The 27,331-nt window shown below is 54.0% G+C and overlaps 2 protein-coding genes across 7 annotated transcripts; both read right to left on the reverse strand.

The window, feature by feature from the left end:
- Window positions 1-448: 448 nt before the first annotated feature.
- Window positions 449-11,245, reverse strand: LOC136788945 (coiled-coil domain-containing protein 81-like). Of its 4 annotated transcripts, none has more exons than XM_066988048.1 (19): window positions 10,124-11,238; window positions 9,677-9,738; window positions 9,378-9,531; window positions 8,732-8,988; window positions 8,351-8,436; window positions 7,821-7,906; window positions 7,477-7,582; window positions 7,097-7,202; window positions 6,121-6,299; window positions 5,444-5,561; window positions 5,152-5,289; window positions 4,457-4,635; window positions 3,781-3,898; window positions 3,489-3,626; window positions 2,791-2,954; window positions 2,098-2,218; window positions 1,808-1,945; window positions 1,104-1,282; window positions 452-753 (listed from the first exon to the last, which is right to left on the reverse strand). In XM_066988048.1, exons 1-19 carry the CDS (start codon window positions 10,194-10,196, stop codon window positions 645-647), a joined length of 2,511 nt encoding a protein of 836 aa, XP_066844149.1. In that variant the 5' UTR covers window positions 10,197-11,238; the 3' UTR covers window positions 452-644. The 4 variants fall into 4 exon arrangements, with proteins under 4 accessions (XP_066844151.1, XP_066844149.1, XP_066844150.1 ...); XM_066988047.1 differs by having other exon boundaries at window positions 453-753; window positions 5,152-5,292; XM_066988050.1 differs by lacking the exon at window positions 3,489-3,626 and having other exon boundaries at window positions 449-753; window positions 5,152-5,292; window positions 10,124-11,245.
- A 2,922-nt stretch (window positions 11,246-14,167) lies between these two features.
- LOC136788947 (uncharacterized) lies at window positions 14,168-25,829 on the reverse strand. Of its 3 annotated transcripts, XM_066988052.1 has the most exons (13): window positions 20,905-25,827; window positions 20,458-20,519; window positions 20,159-20,312; window positions 19,513-19,769; window positions 19,132-19,217; window positions 18,602-18,687; window positions 18,258-18,363; window positions 17,880-17,985; window positions 16,998-17,176; window positions 16,321-16,438; window positions 16,029-16,166; window positions 15,318-15,493; window positions 14,172-14,982 (listed from the first exon to the last, which is right to left on the reverse strand). In XM_066988052.1, exons 1-13 carry the CDS (start codon window positions 20,975-20,977, stop codon window positions 14,874-14,876), a joined length of 1,650 nt encoding a protein of 549 aa, XP_066844153.1. In that variant the 5' UTR covers window positions 20,978-25,827; the 3' UTR covers window positions 14,172-14,873. The 3 variants fall into 3 exon arrangements, with proteins under 3 accessions (XP_066844154.1, XP_066844155.1, XP_066844153.1); XM_066988053.1 differs by lacking the exon at window positions 20,458-20,519 and having other exon boundaries at window positions 14,168-14,982; window positions 20,905-25,829; XM_066988054.1 differs by lacking the exons at window positions 20,159-20,312; window positions 20,458-20,519 and having other exon boundaries at window positions 14,170-14,982.
- Window positions 25,830-27,331: the final 1,502 nt, after the last annotated feature.

A 27,331-nucleotide genomic window follows, 5' to 3' on the forward strand; every position in this document is an offset into this window, starting at 1 on the left:
AGCAAGTAGTGTCTCAGCTAGAAAACAACCTTTTGTTTTTTTTGCTCATTCAACGTGGAAAAGCAGACCACTTCTATTGAAGGTCTTAAGTGATGACAGGGAGTGTAGAGAAAGCACCAAAGGAATCCCCCAAGAGAATCCAAGAATCTCCCCAAAGCAGGAGAATGGGTCTGTGGGCCCACTAATTGCAAAATGGATGTCAAGGAAGGTGTACCACAGACAGAAACCTGCTTGTCATTCCCGGCCATTGCTGCAAAGCAGCAAGTCCCTGGCGGCAGATGGTCCTCGTCAGCACTGGGAGAAGCCCTCTGCCACAGGGCCCAAGGTCCCCCTGCACGAGCTGCCCTCCACCGGGAGAGGTGGGAGGGACCATGGGAGCAATACTGGGAGTTGCAGGGCTTTTCCTCTCCTCTTTTGTGTAAAAAAAGGCCATGCAGGGAGCAGCACGGTCAGTCCAGCTGGCAGCAGGCACCAGCACTCTTTATTTGGCAGTTCATCCTTTGGAAGGCGCCCTTCACACCCCTTGCTAACAGCTCTCACACTGCAAAGGGGGCAGCGCCATGAGCAGAGGTGGGAGCTTCTGCTGGAGTGTCCCTGGTACTGGTGCTGGCGCCTGCCTCAGCTTTCGATGTTGGAGTTGATGGCTACGGCCTCTGCAGCTGGAAGCTGCAGGGCCGCTTGTGGTTTCCTGGCGTGGACGGCACGCCCTGGGCCTTCTCACGGTGGTCCAAGAGCCTTATCTTCTCCCCTTTCCTGCAGGATCCAAAAGAAAGGCCATCAGCTTGGCTGGGGAAGAAAGGACAGTAATGTCCCAAGGCCTCACTCAGGCTTCTAGCTGTGGGATGTGTTGCTACGTCCCATGCAGACGCCCACCATCAGACATGGCCCCCTTGGCCCTTTGCACCCACAGCCTTCCCCTCGGGACCTGTGTCATGCCTTGGTTGTGGGGTGCAGAGAGGCCCCCGGGCATGGCATCGCACCCAGCTCCTTCGCGTGTTACAAGGAAGCGGAGGACTCCGAGCGCTGGGAACCCCAGCACACTGCTCCAGGGCTCATGGCCTCCAGGGCTCTTCCCAGGCTCAGCGGGGCTGGCACACACTTACTCTGTCTGTGCTCTCCTGGGGAGCTGCGGCTCTTCCTGCCCCCTCTCTGCTGCCTTCCGGCTCGTAGGGCTTTGGCCTTTCACATTCTGATTCAGCCTCTCCTTCAGCTTCTCGTCGTACTCCTTTCTTAAGAGGAAGGACGGACGTCGGTCACACTCCAGCGAGTGGTGGAAGTTCTTCTGCAAAACGAGAGGAGAGTCTCCTAAAGAACTGCTGCAAGGAGCTGAGGCTGTCCCTCCCAGTGCACGCCTGTACTGAGCAGCAGGGGGCAATCCTCTCCAATGGGGTCTGCTACCAACAGCCAGCTCTTTCAAGGCTGCAGCCCTTGCTCCCTGAGCCCAGGGCAGGGCCCGCCTTTTCTGCCTGGGGGGGTGCTTCTGCCGAGTTAGGTGCCTCGTCCAAGCTCAATTTAGTCTTCAGGGCGCAGGTACTGAGGGCACTGATCCCTCACAGGGAGGTACAGTCCCTCGGCAGACCCATGCCCATGCCCAGCTCGCTGCTCGCTTGGCCCTTTGCTCCTTGCAACAGCTCCTCCCGCACAGCAACGCGCAGGGGAGCGGACAAATAGCAGGCCCCTGCCTGGCCAGGTGGTGACCACAGCGCTGCTGTGCCGGAGACCTGCGCTGCTCCCCTCCCTCCCAAGGAGTGGGGAAATGCCTGCTTGGGGCTTTTTTTTTCCTGGGGGCTCTGACTGCATGCCATACCTGTCTTCGCTCAAAGATCTGTTTCCGTATGCTGGAATCGTATTTATCCCATGATTCAGCTTTAATTCTTTTGAGCCTGTGGGCCATTAGTATTTGTTCCCGTCTTTCCTCTCTCAGAGCACGCATATAGTACGCTCCCTGCAGGTAAGGGAAACACAACCGTGTGTAGCGTTTGTCTCTGGGGCTGGGCACAGGCAGGAGCACAGGGACGGTGGGCAGCAACAGCTGCCTTTCTGCCCTGCCCTGGAGTCCCCAGGGGGAAACGGGGCTGGCAAATGTCTATGGCGTACCGTGGTTGCAGTTTTCTGAGCAGAAAAACCCAGGCGCTCAGGGGGCCTAGGCTGTAGACGAGCTAGAGGTGTTGGCTTCTTCAATTCCTTCTCAGACCTCTCGTGAATTGGTGGCTCGAATCTAAAAAGACACAGCAGGCTTAGCTTAGGGGAGTACTCTTGGAGGCCGTTTCTAAGAGCTGGGCTCGCAGCTCACACCTTAGCTCCAGCAGCACAAGGTGCTTGTGCAGGAGGAAGACCACGTCTCCACCAGGACAACAGCTGTCCCTTTGATGTTTCCAGTGCTTTTTGGCATGAGCACATGCACTACGGCTGAGGGGAACATCTCACTGGCACAAAACCATCTCACTTCCCCCACTTGTGTGGGGAAGAAGGGACAGAAGTGTCCCAAGGCCTCACTCAGGCCCCTAGCTGTGGGATGTGTTGCAATGTCCCACACAGACGCCCACCATCAGACACGGCCCCCTTGGCCCTTTGCACCCACAGCCTTCCCCTCGGGACCTGTGTCATGCCTTGGCCTTGGGGTGCAGAGAGGCCCCTGGGGGTGGCATCGCACCCAGCTCCTTGCCTTGTCACGAGGAAGGGGAGGACTCCGAGCCCAGGGAACCCCAGAACACTCTCACGGTCTCAGGGCCTCCAGGGCTGTTCCCAGGCTCAGCGGGGCTGGTGCACACTCACTCTCTCTGTGCTCACCTGGGGAGCTGTGGCTCTTCCTTCCACCCATCTGATGCTTTCTGATTTGCAGGGCTTTGGCCTTTGTCATTCTCTTTCATCCTCTCCTTCAGCTTCTTGTCGTACTCCTTTCTCAACAGGCAGGAAGGACGTCGGCCACATTCCAGCTGGTGGTAGACGGGGTTCTGCAAAACCAGAAGAGAGTCTCCTAAAGAACTGCTGCACAGAGCTGAGGCTACCCTTTCCAGGGCACTCCTGCAGTAAATGGCGCTGAGCAGCAGCGGGCTACCCTCTCCAATGGGGTCTCTTTCCAACAGCCAGCGCTTTCAAGGCTGCAGCCCTTGCTCCCTGAGCCCAGGGCAGGGCCCGCCTTTTCTGCATGTGAGTGCGCTTCTGCTGAGTTAGGTGCCTCACACAGGCTCACTTTAGTCTTGAGAGCGCAGGTACTGTGGGCACTGATCCCTCGCAGGGATGTATGGTCCCTCGGCAGACCCGTGCCCATGCCCAGCTCGCTGCTGGCTTTGCCCTTTGCTTCTTGCAACAGCTCCTTCCGCACGGCAACGCGCAGGGGAGCGGGCAGACAGCAGGCACCTGCCTGGCCAGGTGGTGACCAGAACACTGCTGTGCCAGAGACCTGCACTGCTCACCTCCCTCCCAAGGAGTGGGGAAATGCCTGCTGGGGGCATTTCTTTCATGGGGGCTCTGAATGCATGACATACCTTTTCTCGCTCCCTGCTCCTACTCCGTAGGATTGCATCGTATTCCCCCCAGATTTCATCTTCAACCTGTTTGCGCTCGTGGGCCATCAGTATTCTGTGCCGTCTTTCTTCCATCTGAGCACGCACAGAGCGCGCCCTCTGCAGGCAAGGGAAACACAACCGAGTGCAGCGTTAGTCTCCTGGGGCTGGGCACAGGCAGGAGCACAGGGACGGTGGGCAGCAACAGCTGCTGCTTCTGCCCTGCTCTGGAGTCTCCAAGGGCAAACGGGGCTGGCAAATGGCTATAGCGTACCGTTGTTGGAGGGTCCTGAGGTTTATCCGGGCGCTCAGGGGGTGTAGGCTGTGGATGAGCTGGAGGTGTTGGCTTCTTCAGCTCCTTCTCAGACCTCTTGTGAATTGGTGGCTCGAATCTAAAAAGACACAGCAGGCTGAGCTTCTGGGAGTACTCTTGGAGGCCGTTTCTAAGAGCTGGGCTCGCAGCTCACACCTTAGCTCCAGCAGCACAAGGTGCTTGTGCAGGAGGAAGACCACGTCTCCACCAGGACAACAGCTGTCCCTTTGATGTTTCCAGTGCCTTTTGGCATGAGCACATGCACTGCATCCAAGGGAAACATCTCATTGGCACAAAACCATCTCACTTCCCTCACTTGTGTGGGGAAGAAGGGACAGAAGTGTCCCAAGGCCTCACTCAGGCCCTTAGCTGTGGGATCTGTTGCTTCATCCCACACGGACGGACACCGTCAGACATGGCCCCCTTGGCCCTTTGCACCCACAGCCTTCCCCTGGGACCTGTGTCATGCCTCGGCCTGGGGGTGCAGAGAGGCCCCTAGGGGTGGCATCACACCCAGCTCCATCCGGTGTCACGAGGAAGGGGAGGACTCCGAGCGCTGGGATCCCCAGAACACTGCTCCAGGGCTCATGGCCTCCAGGGGGATTCCCAGGCCGCAGTTGTACCTGTGCACACTTACTCTCTCTGTGCTCTCCTCAGGGGCTGTGGGTCTTCGTGCCATCCCTCTGGTGCCTTCTGGCTCACAGGGCTTAGGCCTTCCTCATTCTCTTTCATCCTCTCCTTTACCTTCTCGTCGTACTCCATTCTGACACGGAAGGAAGGATGTTGGTCACACTCCAGCGGGTGGCGGAAGTTTTTCTGCAAAACCAGAAGAGAGTTTCCTAAAGAACTGCTGCAAGGAGCTGAGGCTGCCCCTCCCAGTGCACTCCTGCAGCAAATGGCGCTGAGCAGCAGCCAGCTACCTTCTCCAGTGGGGTCTCCTATGAACAGCCAGCGCTTTCAAGGCTGCAGCCCTTGCTCCCGGAGCCCAGGGCAGGGACTGCCTTTTCTGCATGGATGTGTGCTTCTGCTGAGTTAGGTGCCTCGCACAGGCTCACTTTAGTCTTCAGAGCGCAGGTACTGCGGGCTCTGATCCCTTGCAGAAAGGTACTGTCTCCCGGCAGACCCGTGCCCATGCCCAGCTCACTGCTGGCTTGGCCCTTTGCTCCTTTCAGCGTGCAGGGGAGCAGGCAGACAGCAGGCCCCTTGAGTGGCCAGGTGGTGACTGTAACGCTGCCATGCCGGAGACCTGCACTGCTCCCCTCCCTCCCAAGGAGTGGGGAAATGCCTGCTTGGGGGCATTTTTTTCCTGGGGGCTCTGAATGCATGCCATACCTGCCTGTGCTCCATCATCAGCCTCTGCAACGTTGAATCATATTGGTTCCACGTTGCAGCCTCAAGCTTTTTGAGCTTATGGTCCATCAGTATACGGTGCCGTCTTTCTTCTATTTTAGTACGTACAGAGCGTACTCCCTGCTGACAAGGGAAACACAACCATATGCAGGGTTAGTCTCCTGGGGCTGGGCACAGGCAGGAGCACAGAGACGGTGGGCAGCAACAGCTGCTGCTTCTGCCCTGCTCTGGAGTCTCCAAGGGCAAACGGGGCTGGCAAATAACTATGGCGTACCGGTCTTGAAGAGTCCTGAGCAAAAGCCCTGTGCTCAGGGGGCTTAGGCTGTGGATGAGCTGGAGGTTTTGGCTTCTTCAGCTCCTCGTCAGACCTCTCATGAAGTGGTGGCAATAATCTAGAAAGACACAGCAGGCTTAGCTTCTGGGAGTACACTTGGAGACCGTTTCTAAGAGCTGGGCTTGCAGCTCACACCTTAGCTCCAGCAGCACAAGGTGCTTGTGCAGGAGGAAGACCACGTCTCCACCAGGACAACAGCTGTCCCTTTGATGTTTCCAGTGCTTTTTGGCATGAGCACATGCACTACGGCTGAGGGGAACATCTCACTGGCACAAAACCATCTCACTTCCCCCACTTGTGTGGGGAAGAAGGGACAGAAGTGTCCCAAGGCCTCACTCAGGCCCCTAGCTGTGGGATGTGTTGCAACGTCCCACACAGATGCCCACCATCAGACGCGACCCCCTTGGCCCTTTGCACCCACAGCCTTCCCCTCTGGACCTGTGTCAAGTCCCGGCCTGGGGGTGCGGAGAGGCCCCTGGGGGTGGCATCGCACCCTGCTCCTTTCCATGTCACGAGGAAGGGGAGGACGACAAGCCCTGGGAACCCCAGAACACGGCTCAGGGTCTCATGGCCTCCAGGGCTCTTCCCAGGCCTCGGTTGGACCTGTGCACACTTACTCTGTCTGTGCTGTCCTCGGGGGCTGTGGCTCTTCGTGCCATCCCTGTGGTGCCTTCTGGCTCGTATGTCTTTGGCCTTTATCATTCTGCTTCATCCTCTCTTTGAGCATCTGATCGTACTCCTTTCTCACGATGTGGGAAGGACGTCGCAAGCACTTGAGCAATTGGCAGAAGGGTCTCTGCAAAACCAGAAGAGAGTCTCCTAAAGAACTGCTGCAAGGAGCTGAGGCTGCCCCTCCCAGTGCACTCCTGCAGCAAATGGCGCTGAGCAGCAGTGGGCTACCCTCTCCAATGGGGTCTGCTACCAACAGCCAGTGCTTTCAAGGCTACAGCCCTTGCTCCCTGAGCCCAGGGCACGGCCTGCCGTTTCTGCCTGGGGGTGTGCTTCTGCTGAGTTAGGTGCCTCGCACAGGCTCACTTTAGTCTTCAGAGCGCAGGTACTGCGGGCTCTGATCCCTTGCAGAGAGGTACAGTCTCCCGGCAGACCTGTGCCCATGCCCAGCTCACTGCTGGCTTGGCCCTTTGCTCCTTTCAGCGTGCAGGGGTGTGGGCAGACAGCAGGCCCCTTGAGTGGCCAGGTGGTGACTGTAACGCTGCCATGCCGGAGACCTGCACTGCTCCCCTCCCTCCCAAGGAGGAGGGCAAATGCCTGCTGGGGGCATTTTTTCCTGGGGGCTCTGAAAACACGCCATGCTCCATGCTCCTACTCCATATGCATACATAGTATTGGTCCCACATTTCAGCTTCAATCTTTTTGAGCCTGTGGCCCATCAGTATGCGTTCCTGTCTTTCTTCTATCTGAGTGCACACAGAGCACACTCCCTGCAGGCAAGGGAAACACAACCGCGTACAGCATTAGTCTCCTGGGGCTGGGTACATGCAGGAGCACAGGGATGGTGGGCAGCATCAGCTGCTGCTTCTGCCTTGCTCTGGAGACCCCAAAGTGGAACGGGGCTGGCAAATACCTATGGCGTACCATTGTCGGAGGGTCCAGAGGAAAAGCCGTGGATGGCCGTGGATGAGCTGGAGGTTTTGGCTTCTTCAGCTCTTCCCCAGACCTCTCTTGAATTGGTGGCAGGAATCTAAAAAGACACAGCAGGCTTAGCTTATGGGAGTACTTTTGGAGGCAGTTTCTAAGAGCTGGGCTCGCAGCTCACACCTTAGCTCCAGCAGCAGGAAGTGCTTATGCATGAGGAAGACCATGTCTCCACCAGGACAACAGCTGTCCCTTTGATGTTTCCAGTGCTTTTTGGCATGAGCACATGCACTGCAGCCTATGGAAACTTCTTACTGGCACAAAAGGCTCTTGCCTTTATGTCCCCCAACTCCACCACAACACTTCTCCAGCAGGCTCACCTGGCTTGGTCACCCTGCTTGTTTTTATCCTCCTTGGTTTTCTTCTCTGCCATCTTGGCTAGAGAAACCCTCCTCCGAGCCAGCACCACCGGGTCCAGCACACTCACTGCAAGAGAACACCACGATGTCACCTCTGTGTCTGTGCAGGGCAGCGGCAGCAGCAGAGCTGCTCAGCCGTGCCCACCCACACTCATTGCCGACCCTGGGAGCCACCATTCCTGGGGCATTTTGTCCCACACAGCTGCCTTCTCTCCCATGCCCCACACATCAACATTGGCTCTCCTGCGCTGCGAGGACGAGAGGAGAACATGCAACCCCCTGCCAGAAGCCCACTGGGACATTACCTCTTCGGCCACCCATGCCCCAAGGCTGCGGATCTCTTTTGGGCTTGATGGAAATCGGATTGCAGTGCGGGTCCTGAAGTATAAGCCTGGAAACAGATAGACACCACTTGTCAAAAGAGGCACTGTGTTCCCTTGGTGTCCCCCACTAAGAAGCTGCTGGCAGGGTTCTTTGGGAGCTACTGCTGAGCCTTTGGAGGACACAATGGCCTGTGCGAGCTGAGGGGCCCCACAGCCTCCAGAAGCTTCTTCCCGCGCTTCCCTCGCCTTCCTGCCAGACCCAACACAAGCCCTCCTCGCTGTCCCCTCACACCCTCCCACCACTCTCAGGGACCCTCAACTGCAGACTGGCCGCTTCATCTGCACTGCCCAGAAGGACTGAGCAGGGGGTCAGCCTGGAAGCCCTCCCAGCAACGAGCTGGTCCTGCCTCACTTTGGCAGGAGAGAAGCACCATGAAGGGGCTGCACCCAAAGCACGAGCTGGGCACCAGCTCCCCTGGCCAGCCAGATGTTGCAGAAGAGATGGCACTCACGTTGGTAGTGTGATGAAACTATTTCCACTGATACGAGTATATTTATTTTTGCCGTCAGATGCAATCATATCCGTCATCTTGGAGTCCTGCAATGGGACAGACACACGTCAGCAGAAGCCCAGGATATGTGCTCCTTCCTCCCAAAGGTAGCAAACGTTCCCACTGCTCAGGGACATGGCTGCCTCTCCAAAATCCTCGCCCCACTTTCTCCTTTGGTGTCATTAGCCCCTCACACAAACAGGCCCAGGTGCTACCGAGAGTTTGTATAGCTCCTCGAGCCTGTCTCACCCGATGGCGAGGCAGGCAAGGAGAAAGCAGTTTGAGAGAGCTTTGACAGCATTGCCAGAGCTGCCAGCAGCCCCGGAGACATGAACCACTCACCGTGAGAAGAGCTTCATGCATGTTGTCTGTGTCATCCACCTCCAGCAGGAACTCAGTGTAGAAGTTCATGGTGACCACTTTTCTTCGCACAGTAAGAATCCCGATACCCTTGAAGAAGAATTCTACATCCTTTTTGTCCAGGAGGGCACCAGCGAAGAGAAGCAGGGTCTCATGGATGCACTGCTCTACTATTTGTGGTCGGAAGTGGATGTCTGAGGCAATCTGCTCAAAGTCCAGCAGAGCAAATGGTGTCTCGACTAGAAAACAACCATGAAGCAACAACGTCAGTCCCCACGCATTTCAGCAAATTCACACACTAAGTGTGGGCAGCGCCCAGCCCTCGTGCAATGCTGTGCCACGGGGAAGGCCCTTGCCAGCTTTGGCCACATCTCCAGAGCAGAGCAGATGGGGAACAGAAGGCCAAGGGAAGCTTTGCCACCTGCTACGAGCATCCAGCTAGAGGGTGGGACGAGCCGCAAAGAGGGGGCTGACTCCCAGGGGAGGGGCAGGTTCTGGGATGCTGTATGTGCACCCACACTCGGCCTGTCCATGTTGCAAGACACTTTGCTCTGCCATGGCACAGGGACGACTGCATGGAGCAAAAGGCAAGGGCTGCACAGGGAAAGCAAAGCAAAAAGCTTCTTACTAGAAATTTCGTTCTCGGCACACTCGAGCTTGTAAAATGTCTTCATAAACCTGCAGGGCTTGAACACGGGTTTCTGAACAACCATAGCCTTGCCATCGGCACTAGTGGCGTCTGCTGGCACAACGGCAAAGGTTCCGATTCCAATATTCACCACCTGAAAACGCAAGCAAGAAGAGGGATCAGTGGCAGTGCTGGACAGAGCTGCAAGGGTGCTGCGTGACTTGCGGGCCCTGAAGATGGTGCTGCGTGGCCCAGGTCCAAAGGGGCAAGATGGGCCAGGGGCAGGATGTAAGGCTCACCTGCTTCCGCAACAGCTGCCTTCTGATGTATTTGGATGTACTATCCCACACTTGGCAGATTTCTGGAAAGCAAAAGACAGATCCCAAGATGCGGTGAGTTGGCAATGCCCATGAAGTCTGAACCCCCATAGCCACAGAGGTGACAGTGGTGTGTGATCAAGCTCTGCCTTGCCCTCAGCCAGCACTCGCACTGCTGGGGCAAGCTGCTGCACAGCTCCTGGACCTTGCCCAGCTTGCAAGCCCGCACTGTGCCCAGGACAGGCCTGGGGAGGAAGGGGAGGCATCAGATGCACCTTGGGAAGCACATTTGATGCACTCAGGGCTCTCCTTGCAGACGCCAGGACCCTTCAGAAGACCTTCCCCCGGCAGTGGCAGCCCCAAGCTTTCCACAGCTCATGTCCATCTTTGCGACAACAGTGCTCCCACAAGGGCCCCCCAGGGCCTTACCTTTGCTGGTGAGCTCCTTAATTAATGAAAGTTCCTCAGGCTTCAAGGGGCTGAAGAGCAGGTAGTGCTTCATCTTTGCCCCTGCCTTACAGCAGCTGGGAAAGAGGTGCTCTTCCTGCTACAAAACTCCCTTGGCTCCTCCTCCTTCTCCTCCTCAACACTTCCCAACCAGCGTTCTCTCCCACAGGCTCCCCTCGCCTTCTGCTGCTGGCAGAGCAGCTCCTGTGGAGCAGAGCAGCGCTGGCGAGAGCAACTCCAACACCTCCCAGGCCTTGCTGGGAAGTGTGGCCGGGCACGGCGGGGACGGGGTTTTATAGCTGAGCCCCATGATGTCACCCACCGTGTCACAAAGGGGCCGACACCTCATAGGCCACGCACATCTCGCCTCAGCATGGGCGGGGGACCAGAGTGAGGCCCCTGAGGCGGCGGTGCTGACGCCTCTGCCTCCGTCTCTCACCTCAGCCGCCCTCCGCTTGGCAGAGAGAAACTTTGGGAAGCAGGCAAGGGAAGTGCAGCAAGGCCGAAGGAGCTTCGTGCACTCAGAACACGGCTGCAGAGCGCAAGGTAACTCTGTCAGAGGCCACAAGGAGAAGCCACCACTTTGCTTCGCGAGACAACACCGAGCCCCTCGTATACCCCAGTCGCACTGTGATGAACTTCATTCAGCACACGACGATCTACAAAGGAAGACCTCAACAGCACGTGGCACGGGAGCTGCTGCAAGGCCTTCCAACGGGAAGCACCTGGAACATGCATCCTCCCCCACACGCTCACAGTCCTAGAAGGCTTCACTAGGCAGGGCTCTCAACTTCCCAGCGCTCTGCTCAGCAAGCCCTACATCCCTCTACCCCATGAGCACAGCTGCAGAAGCAGTGAGTATGCTAAAGCCAGCCTCCTCAAGAAAGTCTTGTAGGCAGAAGGAAAGAGGAGACGGGTACCCCAGCAAAGAGCAAAGGTTCCATCAGCTCAATCCCCAACACAGGACCAGCAAGGACAATCGGAAGGGCTGGAGCTCCCTCCAAAAAAAGTAACAATGAGCCATCATCGAAAAGAGCATGGTGCGGTGGAAGGCAGGTACCAGCAGACGAGGCATGGTCACTAGCTCTGAGTGTGGCTTTTTTTTTTTTTTGTCTTCTTTTTCCCTTTCTTCTTATCATTTTTTTTTATTTTTTTTTTATTTTTTTTTTTCCTGAGAGAAACACTTGCCTGTCTCTGCCTGTGTGAAGGTTTCTTCCTTGGGAGACAGCGACCAAAGGTGGCAAGATTTGTTCATCTTCTTAATCTGCTGATCCTATCAGCAACGGTTAGAGGGAAAATGGTGTGGGAGGAGAGTCGGGACCTCACTATGACTGTTCCGAGGGAAGATGTAGGGTATATAATAAATAACACACCTGTGCTGTTTTACTTTCTCTTCCCGTTGAAGTCTTATCTTTATGTCTCAAGGGATGAACAACCTTTTCCTTCTTTTTTCTTACTGTATGCTGTGTTTATTCTAGTTTGCCTTGTCCTTCACAACAGCGGTCCCATCTTCTCTGAATTTCCCCCGACGTTGCACTTGTGTTTAGGCTGTTAGTTGTAAGGAGGACACATTTGGGACTGCACTTCCTTCTGTGAGGCTGGGTTAAGCTCTGAATTACACACTTGCTGAATATTAATAGCAGTGTGGTAGCAGCAGAGCATTTGTGCAGCTCAGTACTCAAATCTCCTTCTGCAGGGTTGCACTTCAGCCATTAGTCCCCCTGTCTATATCCAATGCCCTCTTCTTGTCTTCCAAGCCAGTCCTTTCACCACATAATTTTAAGAGGCTTATCAAGCGTGACTTCCTCCTGGTGAATCCGAGGAATCTGGGGGTGCACAGGGAGCTGGGAGGGGACACAGCCAGGACAGCTGACCCCAACTGGCCAAAGGGATGTCCCATAGCATGTGGTGCCATGTGGGACAATAACACTGGGGGGGTTGGCGGGAGAGGCCACTGTTGCTGAGCAACAAGGTGGGCATCAGTTGGCTTGTGGTGACCAGTTGCATTGTGCATCACCTGCTTTGTTTATTCTTGTTACTGCTTTTTTTTTTTTGCTTTTTTTTTTTCCTTTCTTTATTCCTTTTTAAACTGTCCTGATCTCAACCCTTTTTCGTCACATTTTCTCCTCACTTTCCTTTGAGTAGGGGGAGGGCGAGAGACCGGTGTGGTAAAGTTTAGCTAGCCATCACTGTGAAAGCACCTCACGGCTAACGGTGTTTTCTTTAGCTAATCAGAATTTTCCCTGCTACTGCTTGTTTTTGCTGCCTCCCATCTCTTTGCTAAACATTTCTAGAAAGACTCTGTCTCCATCTTGTTCATGACTATCGACAAGGAGCTGAATATACCTATAAGATTCCCCCTTACATTTCTCTTTTTCTAAACTAAACAAACCCAGATTTTTCATTCTGTCATATGTGACACCCCTGTAACCATCCTCGGAGACCTTAATTTTGCTCATCCCAAATTCTCAATATCTGGGTGATTCCAAACCTGGAGCAGGCATAGTCCTAAAACTGTTGAATAGGGGGGAATCAGTTTTTCCTACTGCCTATATACAATTTCCATAGATGTGTATGCACACACTGCATACATACAAATGCATATAGTATGTATGTGTATATATATATAGGTATATAGGTATAGTTTGTCTGCAACGGAGTCACAGTACAGAATTTGTAGCTAAGAAAAAGCGCGTCAAGAAGTGGGGCTGATTTTAGAAGGGTGTATGTGTGCCTTAATGAACAGGAGTAGTATCCGATCATGTTTACTAAAAGAAGTAGGCAGAGGCAGTGAGATTTATTCCGATGGGATTGATAGCAAGTACAGGTATTTTAAAGACCTCTAGTTTAGGCAAGCAAAAGGAATCATAGAATGGCTTGGGTGGAAGGGCCCTCAAAGGTCACCTAGTTCCAGCCCCCTGCCACAGGCAGCGACGCCCCCCACCAGATCAGGTTGCTCAGGGCCTCATCTCAGTAGTTGAGGTCAGTTGCGTCGCAGCAGAGCAGCCGCAGCCGCAGCCGCAGCCGCAGGCCCAGCCGCAGGCCCAGCGCCCGACCAGGAGTTACAGGGGGATCTCGGGCCCCTGCTTCGCCAGGGGTGGCCCGGGTGGCCCGGGCGGCCCGCCACAGCAGCGCAACCAGGCCGCAGCCGCCAGCTCTCAGGAGAGAGGCTGAGGGGAGCGGGCGTCGCCAGGGCAGCGGTGACCGCGGTGACTGCGCGCACGGCCTCTGCCTCGAAACGGCCTCCGGGAGGGCGGGGACGCGTCGCTGCCCACTGCGAGCAGGGAGGGGCCAGCAGCGCGTGAGTACCGCCCACACCGACGGTCACTGGCTGAGAGGAGCGGCCCCGAGGCAGGCACATCCCGCAGCTCAGCGCAGCCGAGGGGGGGATCGCGACGCGCAGGGGGGTTCCTGCATCGAGGCATCCCCAGGGAGCGGAGGGAGTCGCCAGCACCCGCAGCCCTCAGAAGAGCAGCCGACGAGGCTCACACAAACCCAGCAGCGGTGGTGGCTAGTATAACTCTTCCAGGTTGGACCAACCAACCGTCTATATTAGAACCGGTGCCACCGAAAAAGCACGAAGGCTGTTAGCAATTGGAGATTGCTGTCTGAGAGGCACTGAAGCACCCATTTGCTGTCCAGACAATCTTGCCAGAGAAGTTTGCTGTCTGCCATGGGCCTGCATTTGTGATACCATGAAGAGGCTACCAGGCCTGTTGAAGCAAGAGGACTGGCAGCCATTCCTCCTGTTTTGTGTGTGCTTAAATGAGGCTGCAATGAGGAGACTCCAGAACATCAAAAGGGACTTTCTGTGCCCTGGAAAGGTGTTGAAGGGATCAGGAGCAGAGGAAGTGTTCTTTGACACATGAACCATTCACTGTGAGAAGAGCTTCAAGCATGTTGCCTGTGCCATCCACCTCCAGCACGCAGTCAGTAAAGAAGTTCACGGTGACCACTTTTCTTTGCACAGTAAGAATGCCGATACCCTTGAAGAAGAATTCCACATCCTTTTCTCCAGCAGGGCACCAGCGAAGAGAAGCATGTTCTCGTGGATGCACTGCTCTACTCTTTGTCATCAGAAGTGGATGTCTGAGGCAATCTGCTCAAAGTCCAGTGGAGCAAGTAGTGTCTCAGCTAGAAAACAACCTTTTCTTTTTTTTGGACATTCAACCTGGAAAAGCAGCCTACTTCTATTGAAGGTCTTAAGTGATGACAGGGAGTGTGGAGAAAACCCCAAAGGAATCCCGCAAGAGAATCCAAGAATCTCCCCAAAGCAGGAGAATGGGTCTGTGGGCCCACAAATTATAGCAGAATCCTGCTTGTCATTCCCGGCCATTGCTGCAAAGCAGCAAGTCCCTGGTGGCAGACGGTCCTCATCAGCACTGGGAGAAGCCCTGTGCCGCAGGGCCCAAAGTCCCCCTGCACGAGCTGCCCTCCACCGGGAGAGGTGGGAGGGACCATGGGAGCAGTACTGGGAGTTGCAGGGCTTCTCCTCTCCTCTTTTGTGTAAAAAAAGGCCATGCACGGAGCAGCGTGGTCAGTCCAGCTGGCAGCAGGCACCAGCACTCTTTATTTGGCAGTTCATCCTTTGGAAGGCGCCCTTCACACCCCTTGCTAACAGCTCTCACACTGCAAAGGGGGCAGCGCCATGAGCAGAGGTGGGAGCTTCTGCTCGAGTGTCCCTGGTACTGGTGCTGGTGCCTGCCTCGGCTTTCGCTGTTGGAGTTGATGGCTACGGCCTCTGCAGCTGGAAGCTGCAGGGCCGCTTGTGGTTTCCTGGCGTGGACGGCACGCCCTGGGCCTTCCCACGGTGGTCCAAGAGCCTTGTCTTCTCCCCTTTCCTGCAGGATCCAAAAGAAAGGCCATCAGCTTGGCTGGGGAAGAAGGGACAGAAATGTCCCAAGGCCTCACTCAGGCTTCTAGCTGTGGGATGTGTTGCTACATCCCACGCAGACGCCCACCATAAGACACTGCCCCTTGGCCCTTCGCACACACAGCCTTCACCACGGGACCTATGTCATGCCTCAGCCTGGTGCAGAGAGGTCCCTGGGCATGGCATTGCACCCAGCTCCTTCCCATGTCATGAGGAAGGAAAGGACGCTGAGCCCAGGGAACCCCTGATAACCCCTCTGCAGCTCCGGGCCTCCAGGCCTTAGCAGGGCTGGCACACACTTACTCTGTCTGTGCTATCCTGGGGAGCTGCGGTTCATCCTGCCACCCCTCTGCTGCCATCTGGCTCACAGGGTGTTGGCCTTTGACATGTGTCATCCTCTCCTTCATCTTCTGGTCATACTCTTTTCCCAGAAGGTAGGAAGGACATTGTTCACCCTCCAGCATGTGGTGGAAGTTCTTCTGCAAAATGAGAAGAGAGTCTCCTAAAGAACTGCTGCAAGGAGCTGAGGCTGCCCCTCCCAGTGCACTCCTGCAGCAAATGGTGCTTACAAGCAGTGGGCTACCCTCTCCAGTGGGGTCTTTTTCCAACAGCTAGAGTTTTCAAGGCTGCAGCCTTTGCTCCCTGAGCCCAGGGCAGGGCCTGCCCTTTCTGCCTGCGTGTGTGCCTCTGCTGAGACAGGTACCTTGCACAGTCTCACTTTTGTCTTCAGAGCCCAGGAACAGCTGGCACTGATCCCTCACAGGGAGGTACATTCCCTCGGCAGACCCATGCCCATGCCCAGCTCGCTGCTGGCTTGGCCCTTTGCTCCTTGCAACAGCTCCTCCCGCACAGCAACGCGCAGGGGAGCGGGCAGACAGCAGGCACCTGCCTGGCCAGGTGGTGAAGACAAAACTGCCGTACCAGAGACCTGCGCTGCTCCCCTCCCTCCCAAGGAGTATGGGAAATGCCTGCTGGGGGCATTTCTTTCCTGGGGGCTCTGAACGCATGCCATACCTGCCTGTGCTCCATCATCACCCTCCGTAGTGTTGAGTCGTATTGGTTCCACGTTTCAGCCTCAAGCTGTCTGAGCTTGTGGGCCATCAGTATTCGTTGGCGCCTTTCCTCTATCTGAGCGCGTACAGAGCGCCCCCTCTGCAGGCAAGGGAAACACAACCGAGTGCAGCGTTAGTCTCTTCTGGCTGGGCACAGGCAGGAGCACAGGGACGGTGGGCAGCAACAGCTGCTGCTTCTGCCCTGCTCTGGAGTCTCCAAGGGGAAACGGGGCTGGCAAATAACTATGGCGTACCGGTCTTGAAGAGTCCTGAGCAAAAGCCCTGTGCTCAGGGGGCTTAGGCTGTGGATGAGCTGGAGGTGTTGGCTTCTTCAGCTCCTCGTCAGACCTCTCATGAAGTGGTGGCAATAATCTAGAAAGACACAGCAAGCTTAGCTTCTGGGAGTACACTTGGAGACCGTTTCTAAGAGCTGGGCTCGCAGCTCACACCTTAGCTCCAGCAGCACAAGGTGCTTGTGCAGGAGGAAGACCACGTCTCCACCTGGACAACAGCTGTCCCTTTGATGTTTCCAGTGCCTTTTGACATGGCCACATGCACTGCAGCCGAGGGAAACATCTCACTGGCACAAAACCATCTCACTTCCCCCACTTGTGTGGGGAAGAAGGGACAGAAATGTCTCAAGGCCTCACTCAGGCCCTTAGCTCTGGGATGTGTTGCTACATCCCACGCAGATGCACAGCATGAGAGACCGTCCCCTTGGCCCTTTGCACCCACAGCCTTCCCCTCGGGACCTGTGTCATGCCTCAGCCTGGGGGTGCAGAGAGGCCCCTGGGTGTGGCATCGCACCCAGCTCCATCCGGTGTCACGAGGAAGGGGAGGACTCTGAGACCAGGGAAAGGAAGACAATGGCTCTGGGACTTAGGGCCTCCAGGGGTCTTCCCAGACCTTAGTGGGGCTGGCACACCCTTACTCTGTCTTTGCTCTCCTCAGGGGCTGTGGCTTTTCATGCCACCCGTCTGGTGCCTTCTTGCTTTCAGGGCTTTGGCCTTTGACATTCTCCTTTATCCTCTGTTTCAGCATCTGGTCATACTCCATTCTCACGAGGTGGGAAGGACTTCGGAATCCCTTCAGCATTTGGCAGATGGGTCTCTGCAAAACCAGAACAGAGTCTCAAAGATACGCTACAAGGAGCTGAGGCTGCCCCTCCCAGTACACTGCACACTTTTCTGCATGTGTATGTGCTTCTGTGAAGGCAGGTGCCTCACAGAGGCTCACTTTAGTCTTCAGGGTGCAGGTACTGTGGGCACTGATCCCTCGCAGAGAGGTACGGTCCCTCGGCAGACCCGTGCCCATGCCCAGCTCACTGCTGGCTTGTTCCTTTTGCTCCTTGCAACAGCTCCTCCCGCACGGCAACGCGCAGGGGAGCGGGCAGACAGCAGGCACCTGCCTGGCCAGGTGGTGAAGACAAAACTGCAGTACCAGAGACCTGCACTGCTCCTCTCCCTCCCAAGGACTGGGGGAAATGCCCGCTGGGGGCATTTCTTTCCTGGGGGCTCTGAAAACATGCCATGCTCGTGCTCCTACTCCGTATGCATGCATGGTATTGGCCCCACAGTTCAGCCTCAAGCGCTTTGTGCTTGTGGGCCGTCACTATTCGTTGGCGCCTTTCCTCTATCTGAGTGCGCACAGTGTGCACTCCCTGCAGGCAAGGGAAACACAATCGCGTGCAGCGTTAGTCTCCTGGGGCTGAGAACATGCAGGAGCACACGGACTGTGGACAGCTACAGTTGCCTCTTTTGCCTTGCTCTGGAGCCCCCAAAGCAAATCAGGGCTGGAAATACCTATGGCGTACCATTGTCGGAGGGTCCAGAGGAAAAGCCGTGGATGGCCGTGGATGAGCCGGAGGTTTTGGCTTTTTCACCTCTTTCTCAGACTTCTCTTGAATTGGTGGCAGGAATCTAAAAAGACACAGCAGGCTGAGCTTATGGGAGTACTCTTGGAGGCCGTTTCTAAGAGCTGGGCTCGCAGCTCACACCTTAGCTCCAGCAGCACAAGGTGCTTGTGCAGGAGGAAGACCATGTCTCCACCAGGACAACAGCTGTCCCTTTGATGTTTCCAGTGCTTTGGCATGAGCACATGCACTGCAGCCGAGGGAAACTTCTCACTGGCACAAAAGGCTCTTGCCTTTATGTCCCCCAGCTCCACCACAACACTCCTCCAGCTGGCTCACCTGGCTTGGTCACCTTGCTTGTTTTCATCCTCCTTGGTTTTCTTCTCTGCCATCTTGGCTAGAGAAACCCTCCTCCGAGCCAGCACCACCGGGTCCAGCACACTCACTGCAAGAAAACACCACGATGTCACCTCTGTGTCTGTGCAGGGCAGCGGCAGCAGCAGAGCTGCTCAGCCGTGCCCACCCACACTCATTGCCGACCCTAGGAGCCACCATTCCTGGGGCATTTTGTCCCACACAGCTGCCTTCTCTCCCATGCCCCACACATCAACATTGGCTCTCCTGCGCTGCGAGGACGAGAGGAGAACATGCAACCCCCTGCCAGAAGCCCACTGGGACATTACCTCTTCGGCCACCCTTGCCCCAAGGCTGCGGATCTCTTTTGGGCTTGATGGAAATCGGATTGCAGTGCGGGTCCTGAAGTATAAGCCTGGAAACAGATAGACACCACTTGTCAAAAGAGGCACTGTGTTCCCTTGGTGTCCCACACTAAGAAGCTGCTGGCAGGGTTCTTTGGGAGCTACTGCCGAGCCTTTGGAGGACACAATGGCCTGTGCGAGCTGAGGGGCCCCACAGCCTCCAGAAGCTTCTTCCCGCGCTTCCCTCGCCTTCCTGCCAGACCCAACACAAGTCCTCCTCGCTGTCCCCTCACACCCTCCCACCACTCTCAGGGACCCTCAACTGCAGACTGGCCGCTTCATCTGCACTGCCCAGAAGGACTGAGCAGGGGGTCAGCCTGGAAGCCCTCCCAGCAACGAGCTGGTCCTGCCTCACTTTGGCAGGAGAGAAGCACCATGAAGGGGCTGCACCCAAAGCACGAGCTGGGCACCAGCTCCCCTGGCCAGCCAGATGTTGCAGAAGAGATGGCACTCACGTTGGTAGTGTGATGAAACTATTTCCACTGATACGAGTATATTTATTTTTGCCGTCAGATGCAATCATATCCGTCATCTTGGAGTCCTGCAATGGGACAGACACACGTCAGCAGAAGCCCAGGATATGTGCTCCTTCCTCCCAAAGGTAGCAAACGTTCCCACTGCTCAGGGACATGGCTGCCTCTCCAAAATCCTCGCCCCACTTTCTCCTTTGGTGTCATTAGCCCCTCACACAAACAGGCCCAGATGCTACCAAGAGTTTGTATAGCTCCTCGAGCCTGTCTCACCCGATGGCGAGGCAGGCAAGGAGAAAGCAGTTTGAGAGAGCTTTGACAGCATTGCCAGAGCTGCCAGCAGCCCCGGAGAACCGAACCACTCACCGTGAGAAGAGCTTCATACATGTTGTCTGTGTCATCCACCTCCAGCAGGAACTCAGTGTAGAAGTTCATGGTGACCACTTTTCTTCGCACAGTAAGAATCCCGATACCCTTGAAGAAGAATTCTACATCCTTTTTGTCCAGGAGGGCACCAGCGAAGAGAAGCAGGGTCTCATGGATGCACTGCTCTACTATTTGTGGTCGGAAGTGGATGTCTGAGGCAATCTGCTCAAAGTCCAGCGGAGCAAATGGTGTCTCGACTAGAAAACAACCATGAAGCAACAACGTCAGTCCCCACGCATTTCAGCAAATTCACACACTAAGTGTGGGCAGCGCCCAGCCCTCGTGCAATGCTGTGCCACGGGGAAGGCCCTTGCCAGCTTTGGCCACATCTCCAGAGCAGAGCAGATGGGGAACAGAAGGCCAAGGGAAGCTTTGCCACCTGCTACGAGCATCCAGCTAGAGGGTGGGACGAGCCGCAAAGAGGGGGCTGACTCCCAGGGGAGGGGCAGGTTCTGGGATGCTGTATGTGCACCCACACTCGGCCTGTCCATGTTGCAAGACACTTTGCTCTGCCATGGCACAGGGACGACTGCATGGAGCAAAAGGCAAGGGCTGCACAGGGAAAGCAAAGCAAAAAGCTTCTTACTAGAAATTTCGTTCTCGGCACACTTGAGCTTGTAAAATGTCTTCATAAACCTGCAGGGCTTGAACACGGGTTTCTGAACAACCATAGCCTTGCCATCGGCACTAGTGGTGTCTGCTGGCACAACGGCAAAGGTTCCGATTCCGATATTCACCACCTGAAAACGCAAGCAAGAAGAGGGATCAATGGCAGTGCTGGACAGAGCTGCAAGGGTGCTGCGTGACTTGCGGGCCCTGAAGATGGTGCTGCGTGGCCCAGGTCCAAAGGGGCAAGATGGGCCAGGGGCAGGATGTAAGGCTCACCTGCTTCCGCAACAGCTGCCTTCTGATGTATTTGGATGTACTATCCCACACTTGGCAGATTTCTGGAAAGCAAAAGACAGATCCCAAGATGCGGTGAGTTGGCAATGCCCATGAAGTCTGAACCCCCATAGCCACAGAGGTGACAGTGGTGTGTGATCAAGCTCTGCCTTGCCCTCAGCCAGCACTCGCACTGCTGGGGCAAGCTGCTGCACAGCTCCTGGACCTTGCCCAGCTTGCAAGCCCGCACTGTGCCCAGGACAGGCCTGGGGAGGAAGGGGAGGCATCAGATGCACCTTGGGAAGCACATTTGATGCACTCAGGGCTCTCCTTGCAGACGCCAGGACCCTTCAGAAGACCTTCCCCCGGCAGTGGCAGCCCCAAGCTTTCCACAGCTCATGTCCATCTTTGCGACAACAGTGCTCCCACAAGGGCCCCCCAGGGCCTTACCTTTGCTGGTGAGCTCCTTAATTAATGAAAGTTCCTCAGGCTTCAAGGGGCTGAAGAGCAGGTAGTGCTTCATCTTTGCCCCTGCCTTACAGCAGCTGGGAAAGAGGTGCTCTTCCTGCTACAAAACTCCCTTGGCTCCTCCTCCTTCTCCTCCTCAACACTTCCCAACCAGCGTTCTCTCCCACAGGCTCCCCTCGCCTTCTGCTGCTGGCAGAGCAGCTCCTGTGGAGCAGAGCAGCGCTGGCGAGAGCAACTCCAACACCTCCCAGGCCTTGCTGGGAAGTGTGGCCGGGCACGGCGGGGACGGGGTTTTATAGCTGAGCCCCATGATGTCACCCACCGTGTCACAAAGGGGCCGACACCTCATAGGCCACGCACATCTCGCCTCAGCATGGGCGGGGGACCAGAGTGAGGCCCCTGAGGCGGCGGTGCTGACGCCTCTGCCTCCGTCTCTCACCTCAGCCGCCCTCCGCTTGGCAGAGAGAAACTTTGGGAAGCAGGCAAGGGAAGTGCAGCAAGGCCGAAGGAGCTTCGTGCACTCAGAACACGGCTGCAGAGCGCAAGGTAACTCTGTCAGAGGCCACAAGGAGAAGCCACCACTTTGCTTCGCGAGACAACACCGAGCCCCTCGTATACCCCAGTCGCACTGTGATGAACTTCATTCAGCACACGACGATCTACAAAGGAAGACCTCAACAGCACGTGGCACGGGAGCTGCTGCAAGGCCTTCCAACGGGAAGCACCTGGAACATGCATCCTCCCCCACACGCTCACAGTCCTAGAAGGCTTCACTAGGCAGGGCTCTCAACTTCCCAGCGCTCTGCTCAGCAAGCCCTACATCCCTCTACCCCATGAGCACAGCTGCAGAAGCAGTGAGTATGCTAAAGCCAGCCTCCTCAAGAAAGTCTTGTAGGCAGAAGGAAAGAGGAGACGGGTACCCCAGCAAAGAGCAAAGGTTCCATCAGCTCAATCCCCAACACAGGACCAGCAAGGACAATCGGAAGGGCTGGAGCTCCCTCCAAAAAAAGTAACAATGAGCCATCATCGAAAAGAGCATGGTGCGGTGGAAGGCAGGTACCAGCAGACGAGGCATGGTCACTAGCTCTGAGTGTGGCTTTTTTTTTTTTTTGTCTTCTTTTTCCCTTTCTTCTTATCATTTTTTTTTATTTTTTTTTTATTTTTTTTTTTCCTGAGAGAAACACTTGCCTGTCTCTGCCTGTGTGCAGGTTTCTTACTTGGGAGACAGCGACCAAAGGTGGCAAGATTTGTTCATCTTCTTAATCTGCTGATCCTATCAGCAAGGGTTAGAGGGAAAATGGTGTGGGAGGAGAGTCGGGACCTCACTATGACTGTTCCGAGGGAAGATGTAGGGTATATAATAAATAACACACCTGTGCTGTTTTACTTTCTCTTCCCGTTGAAGTCTTATCTTTATGTCTCAAGGGATGAACAACCTTTTCCTTCTTTTTTCTTCCCGTATGCTGTGTTTATTCTAGTTTGCCTTGTCCTTCACAACAGCGGTCCCATCTTCTCTGAATTTCCCCCGACGTTGCACTTGTGTTTAGGCTGTTAGTTGTAAGGAGGACACATTTGGGACTGCACTTCCTTCTGTGAGGCTGGGTTAAGCTCTGAATTACACACTTGCTGAATATTAATAGCAGTGTGGTAGCAGCAGAGCATTTGTGCAGCTCAGTACTCAAATCTCCTTCTGCAGGGTTGCACTTCAGCCATTAGTCCCCCTGTCTATATCCAATGCCCTCTTCTTGTCTTCCAAGCCAGTCCTTTCACCACATAATTTTAAGAGGCCTATCAAGCGTGACTTCCTCCTGGTGAATCCGAGGAATCTGGGGGTGCACAGGGAGCTGGGAGGGGACACAGCCAGGACAGCTGACCCCAACTGGCCAAAGGGATGTCCCATAGCATGTGGTGCCATGTGGGACAATAACACTGGGGGGGTTGGCGGGAGAGGCCACTGTTGCTGAGCAACAAGGTGGGCATCAGTTGGCTTGTGGTGACCAGTTGCATTGTGCATCACCTGCTTCGTTTATTCTTGTTACTGCTTTTTTTTTTCTTTTTTTTTTTTCCTTTCGTTATTCCTTTTTAAACTGTCCTGATCTCAACCCTTTTTTGTCACATTTTCTCCTCACTTTCCTTTGAGTAGGGGGAGGGCGAGAGACCGGTGTGGTAAAGTTTAGCTAGCCATCACTGTGAAAGCACCTCACGGCTAACAGTGTTTTCTTTAGCTAATCAGAATTTTCCCTGCTACTGCTTGTTTTTGCTGCCTCCCATCTCTTTGCTAAACATTTCTAGAAAGACTCTGTCTCCATCTTGTTCATGACTATCGACAAGGAGCTGAATATACCTATAAGATTCCCCCTTACATTTCTCTTTTTCTAAACTAAACAAACCCAGATTTTTCATTCTGTCATATGTGACACCCCTGTAACCATCCTCGGAGACCTTAATTTTGCTCATCCAAAATTCTCAATATCTGGGTGATTCCAAACCTGGAGCAGGCATAGTCCTAAAACTGTTGAATAGGGGGGAATCAATTTTTCCTACTGCCTATGTACAATTTCCATAGATGGAAATTCCACTCCATAAATGGATTTCCACTCACCACCCTCAGAGTAAAGAATTTCTTCCTTATATCTAACCTAACTCTACCCTCTTTTAATTTAAAGGCGTTACCCCTAGTCCTGTCACTATACTCCCTGACAAAGAGTGCCTCTCCAGCTTTCCTGTAGGCCCCTTTAGGTATTGGAAGGCCATGTAACATCTCCCTGGAGCCTTCTCTTCTCCAGGCTGAACAATCCCAGATCTCTCAGCCTGTCTTCATAGGAGAGGTGCTCCAGCCGTTTGATCATCCTTGTGGACCTCCTCTGGGCTTGTTCTAATACATCCATGGCCTTCCTGTGCTGGGTAGAGGCCCCAGAGCTGAACGCAGCACTCCTGGCAGGGTCTCATGAGATCAGAGCAGAGGGGAACAATCACCTCCCTTGCCCTGATGGCCACGCTGCTTTTGATGCAACCCAGGATACGGATGGCTTTCTGAGCTACAAGTGCACATGGCTGACCACGTCGAGCTTCATGTCAACCAGCGCCCCCAGGTCCTTCTCCTCAGAGCTGCTCTCAATCCATTCTTCTCCCAGCCTTTATTTGTGCTGGGGATTGCTCCAGCCCAGATGCAGGACCTTGCACTTGGACTTGTTGAACTCCATGAGGTTCACAAAGACTCACCTCTCAGGTCTGCCTGGGTCCTTCTGGATGGCATCCCTTCCCTCCAGCCTGTCTGCTGTCCCACACAGCTTCGTGTCATCATCAAACTTGCTGATTGTGCACTCAGTCCCACTGCCCATGTCACCAACAAAGATGTTGAACAGCACCAATCCCAATACTAATCCCTGAGGAATACCACTCATTACTGATCTCCACCTGGATATGAAGCTGTTGACCACAATTCTTTGAGTGCGACCATCTAGCCAATTCCTTACCCACCAAGTGGTCCATCTGTCAAATCCATGTCTCTCCAATTTAGAGACAAAGATATAATGGGGGACAGTGTCAAATGCTTTGCACCAGACCAGGTAGATGACACTAGTTGCTCGTCCCCTATCCACCAATACTGTAACCCCATTGTAGAAGGCCACCAGATTTGCCAGGCATGATTTGCCCTCACTGAAGACATGTTGGCTGTCACCAATCACCTCCTTATCTTCCATGTGCCTTAGTAGAGTTTCCAGGAGGATCTGCTCCACGATCTTGCCAGGCACAGAGGTGAGACTGACTGGCCTGTAGTTCCCCCAGTCTTCCTTTTTTCCCTTTTTGAAAATGGTGGTTATGTTTCCTCTCTTCCAGCCAGTGGGAACTTCACTGGACTGCCACGACTTCTCAAGTATGATGGACAGTGGCTTAGCAACTGTATCTGCCAGTTTCCTCGGGACCTGTGGATCCATCTTATCAGGTCCCATGGACTTGTGCACCTTCAGGTTCCTTAGCTTGTCTTGAACCTGATCTCCTACAGTGGGAGATTAATTTTCTCACCCAGTACTGGGATGGCTCTGGATGGCGAAGATGCCAGCCTTGAAGCACAGAAGAGACTCATAGTGATGTTCTGGCCACTGAAGGTATCACTGTACTGGCTCAACAGTGGGAAACAAATAAGGGAGCTTTTTCTAATCTTATAAATTTTACAGCCTGGAATCAAAATGAGCTCAGAAAGCCAAAACAGTTTTGGTAAGGCTTATGCAAAAGGCCATGTCTGATTCACATCACCCAAGGGAGCTATTTCTGTGAAATATGGCCTGACTGCAGCCAGCACTGCCTCATTGCTCTCTGCTCCACATGGAGAGACAATCACAACCCAAAGTACTCAACGTGTATTGTCATCTGTTTCCCTTAAGGCCATATCATGATAGTGATGAATGAATGGAACCAGCTGAAATAAATATCCCCCACATCAGTAAGGCTCTTTTTAAAGGCCTACGCACAGTACCCAAGCAGGTACCTAATTCAAATGACTAAGTCCTAAACTTACTTAAGGATGCTATGGATGCTCTGGATCCCACAGTTACTGTGCCATACTCCGAAAGAAAAGCTGGGGAGACTTACAGACAACTTATGCGCTCAATGGAGATATTAGAAAAGTTTCTATGGTCTGTATTATGCTGGTTTCAGAAAAGATGATCAGCTCATAAAGCACATTTCTGGGCTTCAGGGACAAAAACACACCCCTGTGAGGTTCTTTAAGTATAGGTTCAGAAGTTTCTGTTAGTTCATCAGTTGTGCATCACTGGCTTTTTTTTTTTTTTTAAAACAAATATATCTCTGTGTCTTCTACCTGGAGTGGCCATGGTAAGGTGACTGAAGAAAATTACCATGAACCAGGCATAGCTCCATGCATCCAACATTGTAACTTGTATCTCCAAATTTTAGCTACATTCTTAAAGATACATTTCTCTCTTGGGGGATTCATTCATATCTTAACTGTAGTTAATGTAGGCATGTTTTCTAAGACAGAGGGGGAAGAAGGGAATGAGAGAGGGAGGAAAGGAGGAAGGGAGAGAATGTGAGGGTTTCTTTGTCCCACAAGTGTTTAAAAAGCACACAGCAGAGAAATGTCTAAAGGCAAACTGAAAAAAAAAAAAAAAAAACAACAAAAAAAACCAGACAAATGCTGCAGTCCATTCATTGCAGTCCAAATCCATTTTGTCTTACATAATATTGCAAGTATGAATAACAACTGGGAAGGATAGGTTCAGAGATAAAGTGTGTTTGCAATAAAAACTACTCATGTTTACCAGAAAATTGTAAATTTAATCTCATTAATGAACTCTGGAAAACCACCATGCAGGGTACCACTTATAGCTACAGAAATCAGTTCAGCAGTGAGAACTTCTGGTTACTCATGGTGCAGCAACATCACAATGGGACAGTAGCCACACTAGTAGTAAATCCAGTGGTGGAAAATGAGGAAACAGTGTGGACAAGTTCCAGAAGCCTGGGAGAGAAAATATCTTAAAAAAAAAAAAAAAAACATATCAGAGACATACAAGAAGAAATGCTTCCATGAATTAAATGCCTACATGGATTGGAGATATATTTAAACAGATGCTGATCACAGAATCACAGAATCATCTAGGTTGGAAGAGACCTCCAAGATCACCTAGTCCAACCTCTGACCTAACACTAACAAGTCCTCCACTAAACCATATCACTAAGCTCTACATCTAAACGTCTTTTAAAGACCTCCAGGGATGGTGACTCAACCACTTCCCTGGGCAGCCCATTCCAATGCCTAACAACCCTTTCAGTAAAGAAGTTCTTCCTAATATCCAACCTAGACCTCCCCTGGTGCAACTTGAGCCCATTCCCCCTCGTCCAGTCACCAGGCACGTGGGAGAATAGACCACCCCCCACCTCGCTACCGCCTCCTTTAAGGTACCTGTAGAGTGCGATAAGGTCGCCCCTGAGCCTCCTCTTCTCCAGGCTGAACAAGCCCAGCTCCCTCAGCCATTCCTCATAAGACTTGTTCTCCAGACCCCTCACCAGCTTCGTTGCCCTTCTCTGGACTCGCTCGAGCACCTCAATGTCCTTCTTGTAGCAAGGGGCTCAAAACTGAACACAGTACTCGAGGTGAGGCCTCACCAGAGCCGAGTACAGGGGGACAATCACTTCCCTAGCTCTGCTGGCCACACTGCTTCTTATGCAAGCCAGAATGCTGTTGGCCTTCTTGTCCACCTGGGCACACTGCTGGCTCATATTCAGCCGACTATCAACCAATACTCCCAGGTCCTTCTCTGCCAGGCAGCTTTCCAACCATTCCTCTCCCAGCCTGTAGCGCTGCTTGGGGTTGTTACGCCCCACATGCAGGACCCGGCACTTGGCCTTGTTGAACTTCATGCAGTTGACCTCAGCCCATTGGTCC

Source organism: Anser cygnoides, chromosome Z (assembly GCF_040182565.1).
Source record: "Anser cygnoides isolate HZ-2024a breed goose chromosome Z, Taihu_goose_T2T_genome, whole genome shotgun sequence".
NCBI lineage: Eukaryota > Metazoa > Chordata > Aves > Anseriformes > Anatidae > Anser > Anser cygnoides.